Below are 23,720 nucleotides of genomic sequence, written 5' to 3' on the forward strand. Positions count from 1 at the left end.
CCTCCACGTTTGCCGCCTTCCTAACGCCGCCAACACCTAAGAAAATTCAGAAGAGTAGAGAATACTCTCTGGAGTATGTGAGCGGCGGTGTTTTCTTTTTTTTTTTAACCATCTTCTGCTTCTTCTGTTACCTCTCTCCCCGGCCCCCCCATTTTTTTCTGATCTGGGTTTGAGTTCAAAGTGATAGGCACGGGGTTTCCACACGACCACCGGGGGGGGTGGTGCAGAGACGTTTAATGATCCAGCCCCCACCTTGTATATGTGTGACGTCACTATCTTAGGCTCCGCCCACTCTCACATCTCTTGTGCAAGAAAAGTCTGCCCACTCTCTTTCTCTATCTGTCACACTCTTGCTGCTGCGATCCTGGTGCTTGTTAAGGGGAGCCAAGCCTACATACACCACTACACATATCCTCCTCGTACTCCCTCATCTTTTCATATTCGCCATGTTCCCGTTCCTCCTTTCATCTCTCTGTATCACCCACACACACAGACGCAGACCTCGGCCACCCTCGGCACTCTAGTGTTGTGTTGTGCCCTTCTACAGTTTTAATTATGAACTAGTAAAATGGCCGCTATACACTCCAGTCTCATCGCGCTCCCATTGCATCTTCTTTTTTTCTTCTAAAAAGGCACACTCACATACACACACTCGCCAGAGTGTCAGATATTCCAGAGATTTTATTGATCCTTTGTCCCCCCGAAGTATGTGTATGTAGCGGGGCCTGCCTATAACCTCCACAGTTTGTGCGAGAGCGGTGTGTATGTGACTATCCCTATAAATGTGTGTGAGGAGATAGCCTGTTTACCCAAGGCACTAGCAGAGCCGATTAAACCCTCAGGGGCTCCACTTCATCCTCTGCCCGATCTACTCCCCCCACTATGCTCATATGAAGGTGAATCTCCCAAGACACTACTGTTACAAAATTGTTGAATATCATTTTTGTTATCCCCACCTCTTCCAATTCTTCTTATCTTCTGCCTTCGGCCTCTCTTCTTATTCTTCTTTACATTTTATGTGGTAATACTTTATAAATATATAATTTTTCTATTCTTTTATTTCTTTTTAAAATATAATTTAACATTTTAATTTCTTAAGTTTATTAAAAAAGTAAAGTAAAGTAATCGCCTATTTTTTGTCAGGCAGGCTTTACGTCCAACTACCTGATTAGGCGACTAGCAAACATACTCGTACTTTACTGCAAATTTCTTGTATTAACAATTAAATAAAATACAAGGCCTAGACACCGGGGAATCGAACCCACTAAACCAACAATACATCTTAGCATTGCGGGTCTAGCCTATAAGCGCCTAACTTACTTTACTACAAATTTTTTATATTAACCATTAAATAAAATCCAAGACAAACACACCGGGAATCGAACCCACTAAACCAACAATACATCTTAGCTTTGCGGGGGTAGTCTATAACCGCTCGGCTACCGTGGCGCCTACGAGCATTTCACAAGTTTCACAAGATAAGGTTTAAAGAACGGAAGTACGCATTATCCCCAGGACATATCCGAAGCACATAATTCTCTTCTTGTTTTGATACCAAGTATTGGAGTCAATAAAATTGATCCTCGAATCCACATCCACTCAAAAAAAAAAAAATCTGCCTTTTTTTAGTCCTTAGATCATAGGCGTCCGGAGCTTTTTCTACTGAGCACTGCCATCCTCCGGACAATTTTCTCTCATTACAGACAGTACTGCCCATCACCGGGACAGTGAGCTGTAAAGAAGTTGCTAGCAAGAAGGAAATCTAAAGATCCAGTGGCTGGATTCAAACCCGATATTTGCTCGCGAAGATCCAGTACGCAAATCCCTTTTCTGGTTGCTAAAATAAACGAGAGCATTTACCATGGAGAATTCCTCAATGTTACACCATTATGACCGCTGAATCACCTTCAAGATGAACAAGTGGCGTGCCACAGGTGCATATCCGGGTAATCACTGTCTGATTTAGGTGCAATCATCATGCCTACTCCAACTAATAATATCGAACGATTTATACTTCTCTTCGACTGGTCGCAAAATTTAGTCGCAACTATTATTTCATTTTCACTCTTTGATAACGATAGTTTTTGGAATTGTTTTATAGTAAGAGCATATAGTAGTAAAGTAATTGCCTATTTTTTCAGGCGGGCTTTATCTCCAACTACCAAATTAGGGGTCGTGGACGAAGCAAACATACTTTACTGTAAAATTCGTTTTATTCTCTCAGAGAATCGAATCCACTATACCAACAATACATCTTAGAGATACGGGTTTAGCCTCTAACCGTCTAACATACTTTACTGTAAATTCTCATATTAACCATTAAATAAAATCCAAGGCCTAGACCGGTGGAATCGAACCCACTAAACCAACAATACATCTTAGCATTGCGGGTCTGGCCTATAACCGCTCGGCTACCGTGGCGCCTACGAGCATATATTTTTGTATTATTTATTTTTTTAAATCTCTGATAAGATCTCTAAATTTCTGGCCTATTCAATCTAGATTTGTTTTCAGTTCAAGATTATTGTTAGAAAATAATTAATTAATTGTTAAAATAGCTGAAAAATAAATGAGTGAACAGCCTGTGATGAACTATCAGACAGTCTCTTATCTAATTTAATTGTATTTTCCTTTTCTATTGGGTAGAAGATGTTTCGGGCATCATCCAGGAAGCAGGTGTTCATGGAGCAAAGTGGTGGCCATCTATATATCTCAATCTAACAACTGGAGTGAACCTTTGCTAAATCGGTTACAGGTGGACCTAATATTTACCCAGATCGCTGGGTCAGTAAAACAGAAATATGAGTGCAAGCCCTAAAGAATTTTCTTCATCTATTTAAAAAAAAAAAATAGGGTGCAACGTATATTGCAGTGGCAGTGAGCTTGCCACTTGAGTTGTAGAAGGGATAGTGTGAGGTCGGAGGCGGGTTGGGAACGTGCCGTTTGGAAATCAACTTATCTCTCTGATGCCGCCGCTGCAGACGGGAAAGAGAAGCCGGTCTTCCGCCTCCTTCTCTTGTAGTTCGTCGTCCTTCCACTTCCTCAAAAAACCTTCAAGTCTAATGACATGCCCTTCTCCAGGTCCGCTCTGCTTCATGTACAACACTTCCCTTGGAATTCTCATTCGCAATTTTTTTTTTTTTTTTTTTACTCTCCCATCTTGGGGCCCAACTTTTCTGATAAGGACAGATTGGATGCAGCCTGAAGCTTAACACAGTACTTGTATACACTTTCTTCATATTACCTTGTGTATGTATTTACTTACTATTCGAAAAAAGTGAGCCTTCTGGTGAAGTCAAATTCTCAAAATTGAAACTTCTTCCTTTTTTTTTTAATTTCCGGAAATGACCCTTGCAAGTTTCATTAAACTCAGTTGGAGACTTGCCTTGGTTGGCTGCATTGTTCGCATCTTGTTGTAAAGAACACTTTAGACGAGAGGATGTGAATCAGTGTTGCCACCCTTGGGTGATTTCAGGTGTGACGCTACAATAAGAAACCATCAATGAATGGGCATCACCAAGAGTATTGAATGTCCCCCATCCCATCTCATTATAGAACATTGTTAACGATCGTTTAATCGATATAGTAAATCATTCATTTCAAGATATTTATGTTCAATATAAATGACAACATTTCGACAAATATTATTATCATTTTTAGTAAAGTAAAGTAATCGCCTATTTTTTCAGGCGGGGCTTAACATCCAACTACCAATTAGGTGTCCGTGGACGGAGGCGACTAGCAAACATACTTTACTGTAAATTTCTTGTAATAACCATTAAATAAAACTTTATAGATCCTAGATCAGGGGAACCGAATCCACTAAACCAACAATACATCTTAGCATTGCAGGTCTAGCCTATAACCGCTCGGCTATCGTGGCGCCTAATTATTATCATTTTTAAGAAAAGTATTTTGATCGAAAGTGAGCAGTACGTGGCAGAAACATATGTTAAGTCGAAAACTCTATCGTTAACATCAACAAAAGTTAGCACAACGTTTTAATTAAGTTATCACATTATTCATTCGGTCTAAAAAACAAAAACAAAAATCCCATTTGTCCATGACCTAGCCAAATTCCCTCTAAACTACCCTCGAATCCTTCCCGAAGACTTCGGCTTCGCTGGCCACGTGATCATCACGATAGAAAAAGCGCATCATGAGCAGACTCATGAAAGTCATCTTTGTGAATTGGCTTTCACAATTTGGCAGTTATAAATTAAAAGTAAAGTTAAAGGTGTTATTTTCACCTTTGAGATATTTTTGATTTTCACGTTGTTTTTTTTTTGCATTTATTTGTGGTACAATCAGCACGTTGGCGCTATAAGTAACAGTGATAACCGAGTAACAAACGATAAGGTAACGAGTGGAGAAGTTACTGCAGTGGTAACACTCCCAAATATTAGATGGTTAGTCACACTCTCTTCACTGGAGAGGAGATCAAAGGGCCACTGTCTTTTAAGACGTCTTGTCCGGATTGTCAGGAAGTGTTCTTGAAGACTTTGAGCTACGAGGATTTATATGAGATTGTAGGCTGAAGTGAAGTTTTCTGTATCGTGTTTTCAGCAACTTGGGTGGAAAAAAGGAATGTTAAGGTCAGTGTGTACGAGGGTCGTTTGAAAAGTCCGTGCAAAGTCAGAGAGATAGCACCATTGGCGCGTATCGAGGTTATGTTTAGTTAGTAGCATCTCTTGGAAGAACACACACCAAGTTTCAGCCAGATCGGTCTATTTCTTTGTGTTTGGCATTCGTTTGAATCGAGGAAGTCGAGTGATTTTCAAAAAAAAATGGACGAAAAAGAATTTCGTGTGTTGATTAAACACTACTTTATGAAAGGCAAAACGCCTCAGGAGACTAAAGAGAAGCTTGATAAACATTATGGTGACTCTGCACCTTCGATTAGAACAGTTTATAAGTGGTTTCAAAATTTTCGGAGTGGCCATAATGGGCACAAGTGACGCTGAACGTTCTGGACGCCCTATTGAGGTTACTACTCCAGAAATCATTGATAAAATCCATGATATGGTGATGGATGACAGTAGAGTGAAGGTGCGTGAGATTGCTAGTGCTGTGGGCATCTCGAATGAACGGGTACATAATATTTTAAACCGAGCTGCAAGAAAAACGCCCACGATTGGCCCACCAAAAAGTCCTTTTCCATCACGACAACGCACCAGCTCACACCTCAGCAGTTGTGGTCGCAAAATTAATGGAAATAGGGTTCCAATTCGTTTCACATCCCCCCCAATTCTCCAGACTTGGCTCCCTCGGACTACTATTTGTTCCCCAATATGAGGAAATGGCTGGCGGGAAAAAGATTTTATTCAAACGAGGAGGTGATTGCAGAAACGAATGGCTATTTTTCAGACTTGGACAAATCCTATTATTCGGAAGGGATCAACAAACTAGAGCAGCGTTGGACGAAGTGTATAAGCCTAAAAGGAGACTATGTTGAAAAATAAAAAAGGTTTACCCCAAAAAATTAAGTAGTTTTTATTTTTGCTCGGACTTTTCAAACGACCCTCGTATAGTCAGGTTGGAGACATAAAATGGAGCGTTTACTATAGTTCGAAGTAGTTTAGATTGTAGAGATTGAATCCTTTAGAGCAGTGGTTCTTAACCTTTTCAAAGACGCGGAACACAATTATGTATACTTATATTTTTCTCGCGGAACACTAACATTAAAAAATTTGAAATTCGGTATTTAGCAAGAACTTAAAATTAATGAATAATAAAAAATCGAAAATAATTTTCAAAAAAGATTAATTAATTAAAAAGGATAAATTATTACATAGTTTTAAAAAATAAATACTGAAAATTAAATTAATCAAACAATGAACATAAAAGTACGTTGCTACAAATAACAAAAAACAAAATCTTTTAATGAGAAATTTGTGCCTGGCGATTCTTTATTGAAATGAACGATTTTGCCCATCACTAATTCACTTCCGCTGGAAAAATGCTGTAAAAGACTATGACTTAAAAAGATAGGCCAGCTTTGGTAGTAGAAAACTCAAATTTAAAAAAAAAGGAACGATTTTTTTGTTTTCGTATCTTTCTTAAGTTTCTAATTTTCAATACATATAAAATTGAAATTTCGCGGAACACCGGTTGAGAACCACTGCTTTAGAGACTGGAGCGTTTGGTTTTGAACCCCACAGCTCTATTCCATACGCCACAGATGGGTTTCAAAATAAAAGTATAAATCAGTCTTTTGTTGTCCAGTGAGAGAGTTTAGATCTATCGTCTAAGAGTCTTTTAAGTAGTCGATAGCGTCTGTTCAGTTCTGTTCTTTTTAGTCTAGTGTGTGGGGGGGGGGGGGGGGTTCCAAGAAAGTCTTCGGGTCTAAGTAAAGCCCAAGAGGTAGCCGGCAACGTTCACTACTGGTAAAGGTGTTAGGTTATAGAAGACTGGAGGAAGAGTAATGCGCCGAAGGGTGAAGGTGATGTTTTGCGACTTAGTTTCACTAAGCTTAATAGTCCATCTCTTAAACCTCTATTCTACGAGTAATATTTAAAACATTATTTTAGGAGTCTTTAACACGTGTCTTCCGGTTTGATAATAATTTTGCAAATTTGACAAAATCGTGAATATAATATCATTGATATTAGAATTTACCTAATGATACAATAGTGCTCTAAAATAGATTAAGCGTTTTTTGTTTTTTGTTTTGTTTTTTGTCTTCCTTAAAATAATTATATTGGGGATAGTGGGGTTACTAGAAGTGAGGCAGTCAAGTCAATTCACCATCAGTAACCCCCAGATATTTCCCAAAAGGCACGGACCATAAAAAGAACAATAACAATGGCCACATCGCAACGCTCACCCCTCCAGTATATTCTACGCACATTCTCCAGTATAGTGGCATGCAGAAGGGGGCAGTTAAAAAAAAAAAAAAGCACCCAAGCGAGAGGGGTTTAAGACTGCCGCCTCCAACCTAGTTAATACATCTTGATTTATATCCATTGATAAGTATAATTTACATGCAGCAATGGCTTCCAGCACTCGACAACAATAATCTCTTGTCTTCAATTCCTCAGCCTACTTCTTTTTTCTTCTTCCTCATTTCTTAATTTATATCTTTAATTTTGTATAGTTTGTTGTTATTTAATTTACATTCATTCATCAATCCCACTTTTAAAGTATGCGTTTTTATCGATGTTCCTTTGACTTTTTTTCCCTACAACCTTTCAGATCGCAGTAATAATGTAGTCTAGGCCTATTTCAGCGATGGAGGTTTATCCTGATAATATAGCAGCTACTTCAACGTATCGGTTACAATAGAAGCTGTGAAGAGTTTTTCACTCCCATTTCATTCCCGTCCGTAGCACACAGTTTTTTTTTTTAAATTTTATTTTTGGCCGGTTTTCGATCTCTATTCGATGGTCAGAAGATCGATTAATCAGTTTTGATGTAGATTATTTTACCTTTAACTGAGTTTTCGTAACACAATCTTAGTCAGTAAGCGTAGGCGTATGATGGTAACATCGTTGAAGTCTAATTATTCTATCTACACCAAACTGATTATTCGATCTTGTGAATGATGGACAAAAATCAGAATACGGTCACCTGACCTTTTATTTAAAAAACGAAAACATGTGCTACGACAAAATGAAATCAACGATTTTCCACGTGATCACTAACAACGCCATTATTCTCCACTACTTGGCACGACCGTTTTTCACGTGTCAGGTTCACGACAGGTTTAGAATGTTTAGGCCAGATATGAAGAGAGGATAAAATTGGTAAAAGGTTGACGATATCCTTACAATATTGCATTGAGACTAGGAACGAACAGTGGTAACTTGAGGGTTTGGTGAGAGGGGGAAGATTTAAGTACTTTTGAAGCTTCAGGTCCGCCGCATTTCGAGGTCTTTGATAATTATAAAATTATTTAACATCGTACTTAAATATATTTTATTTATTTTCTCTTAATAGTTTGGCAAAGTTCTCCTATCCTGTAATTTACGTTATCAATTAGGCGCCACGATAGCCGAGCGGTTAAGAGACTAGACCCGCAATGCTAAGATGTATTGTTGGTTTAGTGGGTTCGATTACCCCGGTCTAGGCTTTGGATTTTATTTAATGGTTATTATGAGAAAAGTATGTTAGGCGATTAAGAGACTAGACCCGCAATGCTAAGATGTATTGTTGGTTTAGTGGGTTCGATTCCCAATCTCTTTGCTTTGGATTTCATTTAATGTTTAATATGAGAACTTTATAGTAAAGTATGTTTGTTAGTCGCCTTCGTCCACGACACCTAATTGGTAGTTGGACGTAAAGCCCGCCTGAAAAAAGTAGGCATTACTTTACTTTACTTTTACCTATTATGGACCAAAATTTTAATATGTTTTTGGTAAAAAAAAAAAAAAAAAATGGGATTGAAGAATCATCTGTAAGAAAAATCAAAACAAAATGGACAGTATTAATACTAAGAGGACGAAGGAAACTCTTATTTGTAGAAAGGTTGGAAAAGGCCAAATCGTTTGCTATAAAGTTGGTACAGACAGCGTTTGTATGAAGCCTATTTGAATGGAAATGTTGGTACTGCTGCAGCTTCTTCCTCTTTTTTTTCACCCTCCTTTTTTTCTTCCTACTTTGTGTCATTGCCTGGTGCTTTCTTAACAAGGGTTTGGTGACGGCAGAGGGAGTCACAGAAAAAGGATATGCAACTGTGTGTGTGAGTAAGTTTCAGTTCCAACCACTTCCCATTTCCTCTAGTATCAATTCTTCTTTCCGCTCGTCATTCTCTTCTTGTTTACTTTCTCTCTTCCCAGTAAGAGAGAAGATAGTCTACCGGAAGTATTCATTTTGAAGTCGTCTGAATCAGAAAGAGAGATTTTCACAAAATGGTTTTTTCGGGTATCAAATCTATCTGTCCACATCCGCCATTACTAAAAAAATAAAAAATAAAAAAATCCACAGGAAGTTCACACTTTGTATTTTTGCTAAGTTGGCCATAGAAGGCGCCACCAGGTGGTTAGATTCGATGAACCGGATATACCACTTTACAAAATCATTTTTTAAATCTAAAAAACCGCCCCAACGATATTCTTAACTTTTTTATGATCCTATCTTTGAACAATTCTCAGAGGAGGTAAAATTTATTGTTCAAAAGTCGAGTTTAAAGAAAAATTTTCTACCGGAAGTACCCCTTTATTTAATGGTAAATAACTATAACTAATAACTTTTGTTACATGATTAGCCAGCGACTGGTTTCAGGTATTTTCAACCCCATTAGCTTAAGCCTTTTGACACATGCTCCACTAAAATCACTTTCACGCATCATCAGGATTCATGAATGGATGACCTTGAATCAGATTGATGGGGGGGTGTCACAAAGTGACGTAGTTTATCTTGGATAAGTACTTCTTAATGAGTATAAGGCCAACAATTTCTAATTAATTAAAAAAAAAAAACTTTTCCCAGAATAGTTAGATAATGCAGCATCCCAATAGAGATGCTGGTTAAAGAAGAAGAATGCCAGACGTATAGCAGCCAGCTATGAAACTTATCAACAGCGGCTATTGTGGCAGTGGATCTATCGCTCTGTACAGGAGAGAATTATGCTTTATTTGGGAACTCCTTAAAATAATTCCAATTTCTAGTCAGTCATTCTTTTACATCTGTTATTTATGTAGTAGAAGAATATTTTATTGAAAGTAATTCTAATTTTACTTAGACTCAAGATAAGATAAGATAAGATTCAGCTATGGCCCGCCTCAAGGTCTACACCACCTGCACGACTCCTTTAAATCTATTGTGACTCCGCGCACTCTAGAAGCTTACCCCACCAGACATGTCCGTTTAATCAGACTCTTAATTCTGGAGAGCGAATTCTCTGTGGGTAAAGCTCTCACAGGCCTTGGTTTCTTTCTCCCCGAGAAGTAGTATCCTTAGTCCAGACAAGCCCCTAACACTGACACAACACGTGTAGAATGCTGTTTCTTCCTCCTGACAGAACCTAAAAGGGTATCCATTTGCCAGGACCATATAAATCCTCTAAGATAAGATTCAGCTAGGGCCCGCCTCAAGGCCTACGCTACCTGCACGACTCCTTTAAATCTATTGTGGCTCCGCGCACTCTAGAAGCTTACCCCACCAGACCTGTCCCGTTTAATCGGACTCTTAAATTCTGGAAAGCGAATTCTCTGTGGGTAAAGCTTGAGAAGTAACATCCTTAGCCACAACGAGCATCTCACATTGACACAACACGTGTAGAGTGCCGTTTCTTCCTCCTGTTCCTCCTGATAGAACCTGCAGAGGCTATCATCATCTGTCAAGGCTATTTAGAATTATTCCTGTGAAAATATTGAAAGAGAAAATATGCCAATTTTTTTCATTAAAATTAAATAAAAAACCCTATTGGTGCAGGAAGTGGCTATAAACCTAATCCACGGCCATCTAAAAGATTTTTTGTTTTCTTTTCTTGGAACCCAGAATCACCGCGTGGCTCTCCAGTAGACTAATCGTTGAACTAATCATTTTCCCTTATTTCTGTTATTATTAATTAAAACATACCAAAATATATATATATATATATATTGAAAAATAATTATGTACATATATGATTATGTAGTGTTAGTAGTTAGTAGTATGGAGGGGCGTAGTTAATGTTTAGCTTACTAAGGATCAATTGTTCCGCCGAGTATCTATGGAAAAGCCTCTGACAGTTTATCACCTTTTCCATTTCTACACTTCTTTCTCATTGAGTGTGCGTACGTAGGTGTGTGCCCCGCGCGCGTATGTACGAGTGTATGAACGAGTGTGCGAGAAGGTAGAGTATGGCCGGGGGTGGGTGGGAGGGTAAATCTTATTAAATTGCCCGGGGCCGCCGTGGTTGCCTAGGAGACCCTGCCGCCTCCACGCTACGAGTACTAACTTCCCGCCTGTGTCGTCGTCGTCCCTTTGCCACCACTTATTCCACGACAACGCTGTTTTTTTAAAAGCCTGCCGCCCCCGTCCGCCGCCGCCGTCCGCCGTCTTCTGTCACTACTCTACTGCCGGGGTACGTCTCTCATCTCCCCTCTGCTAGCAGTATAGTAACACCCGCCTTCCTACGGAGGACGACGACGACGAAGCCCTGTACGTTTTTCACAACTCCTTCTTTGCCTGCCTGCTCCTTAGTCCTTCTTTAGCAGATCTTTTCTCTCTCTCTCACACTCTCTTACTTTTTTTTTTACTTGAAAGTCTAATGCTTTTCTATGTGAAAGAAGACGAAGTAGAAGACGAAGGCCCGTAAGAGTGTGGTGGGTTTGGGTCTCTGTAGCAGTCCTTTCTCTCTCACTCTCTCTCTGTCTCTGGAGTAAAGGGGGTTCGGGAATTTTTGTTGTTCTTAGAGCCGAGAGGAGAGAGAGACACGCTGGAGCTGTTGGGAGCTACTACTGGTACTGTGCAGAAGCGGCGCTGCCGTCTAAAGCAGAAAGAGGCAGTGAGCTATTCTCGGTTCTTTAGCATGACAATGGGCCTTCTACGAGTGTGCTGGCTCGCTTATTGATTCCCGCCTTCTCACTCGCTCTTCGTCATCTATCTATCTGCCACACAGCTCCGGGTAACCCATGGCAACCGTCTTTATTATATATTAATTACCCTACTATCCCAACATCAGCAGCGCTACCTAACGATCCGGCCCAAACGCACTTTTTTTTTCATTTTTCTTTTTTTTAATAATAAACAAAAAATCTGGTGAGAAAATGCTACTCCTTCCTGTTTTCCTCCTTTTTCCTACAATTTCCTTGGGTTTTTTACTTTGAACCGCGAATTTTGAATAAATTTTAGTGGCTTCCGGAATAGATTCAAAAGTTTTTCCTTTTTTATTTAGAGGTGGGACTTAGAAGGAGTAGGTGCTTTTCAAGTTGATTCTTTGGCAGGTTGACAGAGTTTAATTCAGCACAATGGGATGTGTGGTCCATGATGTACAAAGTACCCATCTTAAGGCAACAGAAAAAACAAAAATTCACGTCCATGTGGGTACATTCAAATTCCCATACTTTTACAAAAGGAAGTAGTTTAGTTTAGAAACTACTACAGATCGTAGCTGACGTCATTACACTTCCTGCTGCTCTGAACCTACAGCTTCCTCTCAGCTATGGGCACAAACCTAATAGATCCTTGGGCGAATCAAATTTGTCCTCCTGTCAGACTAAATTAAATTCCTCTTTCTCCTTCTAGAGTTGGTCCTCTAATTTGGGATGGTACACCCACAAACAAATCATGTGGAACAATACTCCAACACCTTGAACTGAACAGATTTTAACAAAATAGACTAAGTATTCAACAAGTATACTAAAACTCAGTGTACTCTTAACGGACCTTGAAACTATAAAGTTCAACAAAATCTCTAGTTCATCAGAAATTCCAGTCTTTTCAAATGAACAAAAAAAAATCCCTGGTCAAATTAAGGACGCGTTCCATTTTATGTCTCCAAAATTCAACTCTTCATAATTCTCCAAAAATTCTTCGTGTGGCTGAAGCAGCTCCAAATAAATATTGAAAATCATTCAACTCCTTTTTTTTCTGTTCAAATCCTTTGGTACCAAATCTTACCTCGACCTGTATTCCAGATAAGGCCCCACGTTGGTGGAAGACGCCGTTGGCCTCTGGACCACTCCAACTTAAATGTACATTCTCTTCTTCTGATACTAAGAGAAGATGATATTGTAATCAGTTTTGAGATCCTCAGCGTACTACGTCAGAGAGTATTACGTCAGAGTAGATCTCTTTGAAACATTTTTCCAGGAGAACTCGCTGGAGAACATTCCTGGGAGAGGTAGATGGTTAAGACTCAATTTCTGTGTATTAAATTGTTTTGCCATCTTTGTGTAATAAGAATCCAAGAGTGGAGTTATATTTACGAATTAGGCGCCACTATAGGCGAGCGGTTAGAGGCTAGACCCGCAAAGCTAAGATGTATTGTTGGTTTAGTAGGTTCGATTCCCAGTTTAGGCCTATGGATTTTATTTAATGTTTAATATGACAGCTTTATAGTAAAGTATGTTAGGCGGTTATAGGCCTATGGATTTTATTTATTGTTTAATATGAGAACTTTGTAGTAAAGTATGTTAGGCGGTTAGAGGCTAGACCCGCAAAGCTAAGATGTATTGTTGGTTTAGTGTAGTGGGTTCGATTCCCGGTCTAGGCCTTAGGTTTTATTTAATGGTTAATATGAGAAATTTATAGTAAATAATTTTAGGCGCTTAGAGACTAGACCCGCAATGCTAAGATGTATTGTTGGTTTAGTGTAGTGGGTTCGATTCCCGGTCTAGGCCTTAGGTTTTATTTAATGGTTAATATGAGAAATTTATAGTAAATAATTTTAGGCGCTTAGAGACTAGACCCGCAATGCTAAGATGTATTGTTGGTTTAGTGGATTCGATTCCCGGTCTTAGGCCTTGGATTTTTATTTAATGGTTAATAAAAGGAATTTACAGTAAAGTGTGTTTGCTAGTCGCCTCTGTCCAGATCTATTACTTTTATTTATAACATTTTATACGAAAAAATTCGATTAAGTAAGGTGCTGGATTGATTCCTTCGAAAAATGTTCTTTTTCTGAAATGTACGATTACTGAAACTGTATAATGGTGGCAACAATTACTTGTTTCAAGTGTGCGAAGTTTGAAAAAATATATTGTATATTGTTTTTAATCAAAATAAATCTAAATTTGAAAGCAATGCGAGCCATATTTGTTGTGAACATGTAATAGTAGTGAAATGCAGACGCTCTAGTCTGCCATTTCGCTGCTAACTAGATATAGAGTTGTAAAGAGTAAAAAACAAGGGGTGAAATTCCCTCAAACTACCCTTTCTATATTACTAGTAGATCTAGCGGCACCCTTCACAGTATCCCCCTAGTTCTCTGCCACTGCACCCTAGATTAGCATCCTAAAAAAAGGGTCCACTATACTGCCACTACCCGTGATCCCCTCTAAACCGACCCCGTCACACAGACAACGAAACGGTTATAAAAAAATCCTACCTCTAAGATTTCATTCCATTCTAACTTTACTTCTTCTTTTTTATCATTACTTTTATGTATCTTTATACAAATTTAAATAATTCTATTTTAAGAAATAGTTTTATAATTATATTTATGTTTTAATTAAGTTAGATGGCTTTCTAAATCTCATTAAGGGTTGTACTTCTTAGGAATTATCTGGATACTAATAATCGGCTTCCGCCAGTCATTTCTATTTCCTGGAGTATCCATCCAGTTCCTTGCGTGGGAGCAGTTTCCTGGTATCTTCACTTACTCCATCCGGCCATCTTAAATTTGGGTCCGCCTACCCGCCTAACCAGTTTGGTACTTCCTCCTCCATGAACCTTTTGGGCACTTCCTTATCCGAAATGCTAAGTAGCAAAATTTACTGTTGGTTAGTAGGTTCAATTCCCAGTCTAGGCCTTGAATTTTATTTAATGTTTAATATGATAACTTTATAGTAAAGTATGTCAGGCGGTTATAGGCTAGACCCGCAAATCTAAGATGTATTGTTGGTTTAGTAGGTTCAATTCCCAGTCTAGGCCTTGAATTTTATTTAATGTTTAATATGACAGCTTTATAGTAAAGTATGTTAGGCGGTTATAGGATAGACCCGCAAAGCTAAGATGTATTGTTGGTTTAGTGGGTTCGATTACCCTAGTCTAGGCCTTTGGATTTTATTTAATGTTTAATATGATAACTTTATAGTAAAGTATGTCAGGCGGTTATAGGCTAGACCCGCAATGCTAAGATGTATTGTTGGTTAAGTGGGTTCGATTCTCTCGGTCTTGAATCTTGGATTTTTATTTAATGGTTAATATAAGAAATTTACAGTAAAATAAGTTTGCTAGTCGCCTCCGTCCACGACACCTAATTAGGTAGTTAGGCGTAGTGTTTGCCTGAAAAAATAGGTTACTGCACCTAGGAACTAGTTCTGAGGGCTGTGGTACATATCTACAGAATCACGATTACAATTTACATTGATTTGATAATATTAAAAAAAATGGTTTACAAAAATGATTTTTCCTTATGCTCCGTTAACGATTGTAATTTGTTTTACATTGTTAACAATAAAGGTTAATGTATATGACAATACTCAGTATCTAAACAATAAGGGCAAAAGACACGTCGCTTGAAAATGATAGGTATAAGCTCTGAAGATGGCCTAGTCCTAGGTTATTTTTCAAATTAATATAATAATATATTATAAAATAGTATAAACTACTAACAAATATAATTACGTGTTGTTACAGTTGGCTAGGGAGAGGTTCCATGTTGGTGTTCTCAACTTCTCAATTCTCCAAGTTAACTGGACGGCAGGTGGGCGAGGAAGGAGAATTAGCCGATCTAGGTGCAGGTGATGGAACTACCACCAAGACTATGTCCGCCTTCTTCACCAGGGTCACTGTCACGGAACTCTCCAAGCCGATGAGAACTTCATTGCAACGAGCAGGCTTTAGGTAAGATGATATTCCATTTTGGGATTATTTGTGTTTAAGTAGGGATTGAGTTTGAGTTGAAAATTGAGTTTCTAGCGGAAGTATCCGTTTTAAGGTCCTTTGCAAGTCAAGACTAAGTCCTCAAGAGGACTTAGAGTCGCGTGAGAGTCAGAAGGAAAGAAGACTTGAGTCTTTCTCCGGATTTCTGTTTTTTTCTGGACTTGAAGAAGTTAAATGGTTGAGCTTCTAACTCAAGACACTTGACGAAACTATGTCTACGTACTAATAATGGGAGCTATGCAAGACGTGTGATGTAACCAGAGATGAAATAAATTGAATCTTACCGATTGGCAAGCTCTAGAACAAAAGGAAGTTGAGCGTACGTATCTCTGTTAGACGGCTGTTTCTTACGGAAGGTGCTGAAGAGAAAAAGGAAGGGGCCTGCATTCTGGACTAGATTCCCTGGTCAATGGCTGTCTTTGGAGATCAGTTTGTCATTGATCTGTATAAAAATAAGTACCTTAAGGTGGAGGCCTCGTGAGGCATTGTTGATTCAGATAGTATCTTTCCTTCCAACTGACTGAAGATACCGCGTGCTAAGGAGAATAATCATGTTCCTCAAAGTAAAGTAAAGTAATCGCCTATTTTTTCAGGCAGGCTTTACGTCCAACTACCAAATTAGGTGTCGTGGACGGAGGCAACTAGCAATCATACTTTACTATAAATTTCTCGTATTAACCATTAAATAAAATCCAAGGCATAGACCGGGGTAATCGAACCCACTAAACCAACAATACATCTTGGCATTGCGGGTCTAGTCTCTAAGCGCCTAACATACTTTACTATAAATTTCTCATATTAACCATCAAATAAAATCCAAGACCTAGTCCGGGAATCCAATCCACTAACCAACAATACATCTTAGCGTTGCGGGTCCTAGCCTCTAACCGCTCGACTATTATGACGCCTCATTGTCTTTAGTAACCTCTCAGATTCTGAGAATTCTTACATATCTCAGACTGCCGGGGTGCTTTAAGGACTTGCCTAACTTACGTTCTTCTAATGTACTTTTTTACAGGTCTGAAATCTGCTTGAAGCTTTTAGAATCTGTCAGAAGTTCACCAATTTAAACTTCTTTTTTTTAGACTGTATTTTTACTTTTAGATTTTTAAAAGATGGAAAGAAAAATAAAAATATCTAACCGCTGATTTTATTCATCAGAGTCCGCATGTTTTTTGGCATCCTTATTTGGTTTTGGACTTCTATTCATCACTAGAGGGGTCGACCAATCACTTAGGTATAAAGCATTTGACTTTAACCATGTTTCCATTTTACACTATACACTTGCTGCCTCAGTAAAGTTTAAAGTCAAATTCTCTTTACCAAACCAATCGACCACTAATGATGGATTAAAGTTCGAAACCGGTCAGGGATCCAAAAAACATGCGGGCCGACCACGGGTAAAATCAGCTGCATTGATTAATTCCAGCTGTAGTTCAAGTTCTTTACCATACTTAAATTAACAGATTAGACTGCTGATCAGAGATAGATTTTATTTTATTTATTATTATTTTTGATCATTCTAAAATGTTACTCATTACGTCACTAATCGATCTTTCCAAAAAGCATCAATATATAGAGGAGCCTCTTTCGATCTATTCTTTTCGATACAATCACATATGATCCCCATATAATTGGGGCAATTTATATTTACCAATCTTGATCATGAACCCTAAGTATTAAAGGGACCTCATTTGTAATTCTGGTCGACCGGGTACGTACTGCTGATGAAGATAAATTACGAAACGTTGTGGAATTTTGTACTTGCATCTATATGAAAGATTTATTTATAGACGAAATGAGAAATGGTAGAAGTTGTGGTGGCTGTGGATCTGATTACATATTTATTTAATTTTTTGTACAGAGAGCTGGTGTAACTTGCACCAAGTTCCCTCCTAGCTTCGGCGGGAAGTTTTCATCCCGTAGGGTAGTTAAGTGTTAAGTGAACGAGTGGAAATTCTGGCGGGGGGGAAAAAAACGCTCATATAGCACACAGTGAGCGGTTAGGGGAATGGTGAAAAACTCATTATTATTGGAGGAGAAGCTATTTTTCTGGTGCAGAGGGATTCTAATTTGCAGGAACGCTAGATAGTGGGAGTGGGGGACTCTGATGGAAGGGGGCGATCTAGTCAGCATGGCTTCTTCGTACTCTTCTTCGTCTCTGGCAAGTTTATATACAAGAAAAATGTCAATCTGACATTATCAAGAATGCACTGGTAAAAGGGGAAATGGTGGGTTGTCTTTGTAGGGCACGCCGCGAGCCAAATCAAACCATCTTCCAGGTCTCTCGGCGCTGCTGCTTCACATACACACACACACACGTACAAAACAGACCACCACCACAACCACCTCATTTAATATTTATTTACCAAATTTCCCAGTTAAATCAAACTATGACTTCCACATTGTCCACCAATAAGAGAAACTATTGTTTACCTGCAGATTTTCTATGGGAACTTTCACCGAAAAATTGCCAGTTTTGTGATCTCCTGTGAGCCGGAAAAGCGTTCACTTTCCAAATTTACCCCCCTTTCCCCTTCTACTCTATGTAATCACTGAAACCATTTGACTTTGTTTTACCCAATTTCTTTCGAAACCCATTGCAGCTTTTCCTTTAAGTAATTACGAATTACGATTTTCTTATATGAGATCAAACCGTTTGCATTAAATTTTGTTGAAAACATCGTTCAACATCTTGATTTTTGATCTTGGAAGGTTGCCATTTTGGTTTTAGTTCACCAATAGCTTCTATGGAATAGCAATCGAAGCAAACTAAAAAACGATAAATCGCGATAAGTTCAAATTTGATGTGTAGCTTAAGCGCTAACACATACACACACACGGATGCCACAATCTGAGATTTTCAATCAAAAATCGGTTGTCAGTCGGAATTACCAACTTGACAAAGTAGATTTTCCCAGTTATTTAGAATTTTCTCAAAAACAGCTCTTGTGATTTCTTACTTAGATTACTAATTACCCATACGTAGATCTATAATTTTTAATTAAAACATTTTTCCGAGGAAAATTCTATTAAGGGCACTTCCGGGGAAAAGAGTGCTTAGGCATCCCTCTAACGTGCCATTACTGTTCATTGTACTATCTTAACACCTGTATAAAATATTAATTAGAATCAAATTATAGTACTGAATTTCCAAAATTAATGGAAAATCAACTGACCGAAAATGCCTCTTTACTGATCTTTATAGTACATAATCCTTATTGTAGTGATTACCAACAATTAAATCAACAAATTTTTACAGAAATGATTTATTTATTGAATTTGTTTATGTACGACTCAAAATGTGATCTTGTGTAAAATTTATACTCAAAACTCAAAATAAGTACAATTACTCAAAACGTAACAATATGTGTTCAAATAATTAAGCACAATTTTTTGCATTTTTTATGCGCCCCCCCCCCTCACCATTTAACTTTAACCCGCTTTAAGCAACATACAGTGCAGCCACAACTGTATGAATTACGTAGATTCCAGTTCCTGAACGAATCACTGAACCGTTCGTGATGAGTCACCTAACCTAACCTTAAAAAGTTCACCAATTACTTTGACAGCTATTCCATAGAAGCTATTGGTGAACTAAAACCAAAATGGCAACCTTCCAAGATCCAAAATCCAAGATGTTGCACGATGTTTTCAACAAAATTTAATCCGTAATTACTTCCAGGAGAAGCTGAAGGAGAAGAAATTGGGAAAACAAAGTGAAAAAGTAAAAAATTTGATATTAATTTATTAGCAACACGATATTAAATAAAGTTTTTCATTCTTTGAAAAACTTTTTGAAAAGTAAACATTTCAAAATCTCCATATATTTTCTGCATACTAAATATTTTCAATCAGGAAGAATAATGAAGTGTATCATCACATCAATTTGATTTAAATTAAAAAACGGTTACCAAAAAAAAAAAAAGACCTACAAAAAAAGGGTGTAGGGTGTAGGGTGTGATTACAAACCCGAGGACAAATAAATATAGCAAAACAAAAAAAAGACACTGTCTAAGGGCCCAGCGCTTACGTGGTTAGTATTAGGGTTTAACAGCTGTGTTTACTAAACATTTATCAACACACATTAGGCAAATGATTTTTTTTTTTTTTTTTTTTTTTTGTAACTAGTGGTTACAAAAAAAAAAAAAATGAAAAAAAAATATTATAGGAAATACAGTTAAGCCCTTTTGGTTACTTTATATCTCTGCTGCAAGGGTTAGCTGTTTAGGCGCGTGTCACTTTTTTTTTATTTTTGGGTTGGCCCTTTGTTTAAAGGCAGCCCTTACAAAGCTGTAAATGTAAGAGAGTAGGGTCGGACTTATGTTAATCAGGTTTTTTTTTTTTTTATCTACGTCATTGTACAGTGGCATAAAATTACGTAATTGTTCAAGGTAATTTGAAGACGTAATGGTTATTTAATTAAATACATTTCGCTTATTCATATAATTTATTTTGATTCAATGACAGTCTGAATGGGGGGGGGGTGAATCGATTGTAAGAGTGAGCAATTGTCCAAGAATCGATGATTTTATTTGCAGCTAAACAAAATTGAAATGATAGAAATGGATGTAGAAGCCAATTGCAGTCCTCAATCAAATTATTGGCAAATGAATTAAGCCAATTATTAAGCCCAAATGATTTTTATAATTTCAATAAACTTGTCTAGAAGAATGGCAAATAATAATACAATAATAATGGTGAAACTAAAGCGAACTATGTTTCTTTTGATCAATCAATCAATCACACAACAGGAACACCAGTAAAGCAAAGCTTATCATATAAGAGAGTCTAAATAGAAGCTTTTGATCAATCAATAAATCAATCACACAACAGGAACACCAGAAAAGCAGAGCTTATCATATATGAGAGTCAAAATAGAAGCTTTTGTTCCATCAATTAATCAATCACACAACAGGAACACCACAAAAGCAGAGCTTATCATGTATGAGAGTCAAAATAGAAGTTTTCGATCGATCAATCAATCAATCACACAACAAGAACACCACAAAAGCAAAGCTTATCCATATATGAGACGTTCATCAGATCAGTGATATGCTAGTGAAACATGGGTTATAAAAGTAAACAAAATATTAATGAATGCTAGGGATATCGGAAAAGAAAAAAAAGTACTCAAGAACATGGTCTCACAAATGAAATTGAGACAATGGAAGATACAAATACCGAACTGAGGCAACTGTGTACATTTTATGAAGTAGAAGACATCATCATAACCTTCAATTAAGGCTGTGGTAGCCTGGGACATATGAAAAGAATGGAGTCAGAGAGCTTTCAGAGACCTGGAAGAGCTAGAAGACGGAGAAGTTTCCGGGTGGACGATGTGGAAGAGGAGGATCTGATGGTTGTGATGGGATGGAAGGCAAGAACAGGAGTTAGGGATGTAATAGGAATTAAATTTGTACAGATATATGGACAGGATAGGGTACAAGTGTTCCTCGTATTCTTCATTAGTGGCCATGAAACTTTTGGACTTCTTTCGTCAGGACCAATGAAAGAAGAAGAAAAACGCCAAGGGGAAGTCTTATGAGTGTGCGAAAAGATTTGTTTGGCCAACATTAGCCATTAATTTTTCTTAAAAATATTTTCACCACTAACTGATCAGCTATTTACTTAATTTACTTCATCTTTAAACTTAAATAATACTGAATGACCAGATCTGTTCGAAGTTTAAAACTTAAAATTATTTTAATTTGAACTTCGCACTGATTTTATTATTTTATTAAAAACAGTATTACTTTGTAATTCTAAAAATAATGGCATCGTATTCTTCTATCAGTAGTTGAAATCCTTAAAAGATGGCCATTATCTGGAGACACGAGCGCCGTGAGTTGTGTAGGCGTTAGAGACTCCACGAAAACTTTAGAAGACTACAACCAGGACATTAACATACAACATGGAATTACAGTTGTACAGAGAGATATACGGATAGGAATAGGGGGGGCACACGTTTTTCCACGTATTCTCCATAGGGCCTCCCCATATGTAGAGGAAGAAAAGTAATGTGTACTACAATAACCCTTCATTTTGTCACTAATCTTACCTTTATACTATTTAGATAGCATTGTATTTGCTGTATCTTACCCACCAAAAATAAACTTACAGGGTGGACAAAACGCGATACATAAATGTTTCAGTGATTTATATTTTGTAAATAGTGCCTATTATCTATAGTTGGTTGAATAATATTTCATTTTACATTTTCTTTATAAGTCTAAAGAAAGACCTACACTATAATCCATTTCTTAGTGCTGCACTCTGCTGGTTGAATTTGGAAATATTTGAAGCGCTTCTCACTTTTGGCGCTCATTTTTTTTTTTTTTTTACCGCGCTTATTCACAAATCAGCTGTTACCAAACGCATTTTGCATTTTAAGTCTGCATTTTATTATGTTCTTATTACAATGGAGGAAATTAATGAAAATGGTGAAAATACTGCAATATTTTTTTACCCCCAGATCCTGGAAACCTCTTTTAGAATCGATCGCCTGTTCGATTATTCCTAAATTCTATCAAAACACAAAATTCGAGTGAAATCGATTTTGATTAAAATATTCTTGCGAGAGGAATGGATTAGCTTCAGTGGTTAGCGTTTTTCTTCTTCTTGAGTAAATTCTTCTTAGATTGCTTCAAGCGCCAAGTAGTGGAGAGGGGGGCACCTTTGAACAGTTTTAATTTTTCGTCAAATATTTAAAATATTTATGATTGGTAATTTTCTCCCTATGTTTTGGTAGACCTGTTGTATAATTGGCAGAGTTTCACTTCGTTTTCATCGTTTGGTAAAGTCCAGAATTGAAATTTTGTAAGGTGGAAGTAAAAATTATTGTTGCAGCTTTGAAATTGTATTTTGAAGATTGTAATGGACAAGGTGTAAGTATTGTTAGTCCATATTACCATTTGAAATTCATATTTTTAAATCTAGTATTTACAAAAAGTCTATTTGCTTGCAAAAAGTGTTGGATATTATATTTTCTTTTATGGAAGGAGAGGGGGCACATTTCAACATCACCAGTTAAAATGTGCCGCCCTACCGACCCCTGCAAGTTTGTGACTTTTTTTTTATTTGATCGCAGAGAAGGGGAAAAGTGGTCCGAACCATTACATTAAGAAGCGCAACAAACCCGAATATTTTGTTCAAACTTCCTAAACCCATCACACTTCGGGTACAACATCCCCGAACTGAGTCATTCTTGATTTTTGAACTATATTTCAGTGGTTTAAAAGAGAGAAAGTAATGTATTAGTGAGGGAAATAACCGATAGAAGGTAGATTCAGAGTAAAGTAATATCATTTCTTTCTAGTTTATATTGTGTTCAAAGGTACCCCACCAGTGGGGCAGATATTAACATTGGACACAACATTTTTAAATTAAAAATGTATAGATAAGTATGTAAAGTACCAACTGTTTATTGAAATAGATCTGTTAAGAAGACTTGAAAGTTGTAGAAAACAAAATAAAAAGGTTCAATAATACGATTCTGCAACAGAAAATGTAAATTCTCTTCAAATGTGTCCCCCTCTCCCTTACATTACATTTGTTAACACATTCTGGTGTTTTGGATGTGCAATATTTTTGTAATCTGGAAATGATTCTGCCAAAGATCATGTAGGATAAAAATGGATAAAAACGTGGACAATACATTACTAGCGGTGAATTATTGTAATGTATGGATCATACAGTCGAAATATATAAGTGTATAACTCACTGCGTAAAGGTATTGTCATCAATTCTACAATACATTACTGGACATTGTACGTACATCTTATACCAACAGTTCTAAGGCTGGCCAGTACTGCTAAGGTTATTCTTCCTCTTTTTGGTGCTTAGAAAAGTAAGAAATGACAACGAATTCCAAGATCCATATTTATCAAGCTCTTTTGCTCTCTATCTCTATCTCTTCTTCAGCGGGTATATTTCTTCACCACGTCTCTTCTATTCTTGTACTTTTATATGTTATATGTAAGTTTAGCGAGAATGTGTTAGTGTTGTAAAATTCACAGAAGCGTGCTAATGCCTTAAGGTTCTTCTTCGCTTGGTTGTAGAAGCGCCGTTGTAGAAGTGGCACATTTGTCAGAAGATTCAAGACAGGGAAGTCCAAAGGAGGAGGAGTAGGAGAAGAAGGAGGAGGACCGTCGACATTCCTACCATCACTTCACAGACCCTGTCCGGATGGCTGGACAATGGCTATGCAAACGATAGATATACGACTCCTGGCTGGGGATGTAGGA

At 37.6% G+C, this 23,720-nt stretch overlaps 1 protein-coding gene across 2 annotated transcripts in view; it reads left to right on the forward strand.

Moving 5' to 3' along the window:
• LOC141446095 (protein-L-histidine N-pros-methyltransferase) overlaps positions 1–23,720 on the forward strand; it is a 197,497-nt gene that overhangs the window by 163,734 nt on the left and 10,043 nt on the right. For both annotated transcript variants that reach the window (XM_074112512.1, XM_074112513.1), the window contains exon 4: positions 15,229–15,435. In XM_074112512.1, the coding sequence (XP_073968613.1) occupies positions 15,229–15,435 (207 nt within the window). The remainder of the gene's footprint in view (positions 1–15,228; positions 15,436–23,720) is intronic.

Source organism: Rhodnius prolixus, unplaced genomic scaffold (assembly GCF_049639745.1).
Source record: "Rhodnius prolixus isolate KJV_2025 unplaced genomic scaffold, Rpr scaffold_1, whole genome shotgun sequence".
In the NCBI taxonomy this organism is placed as follows: Eukaryota; Metazoa; Arthropoda; class Insecta; order Hemiptera; family Reduviidae; genus Rhodnius; species Rhodnius prolixus.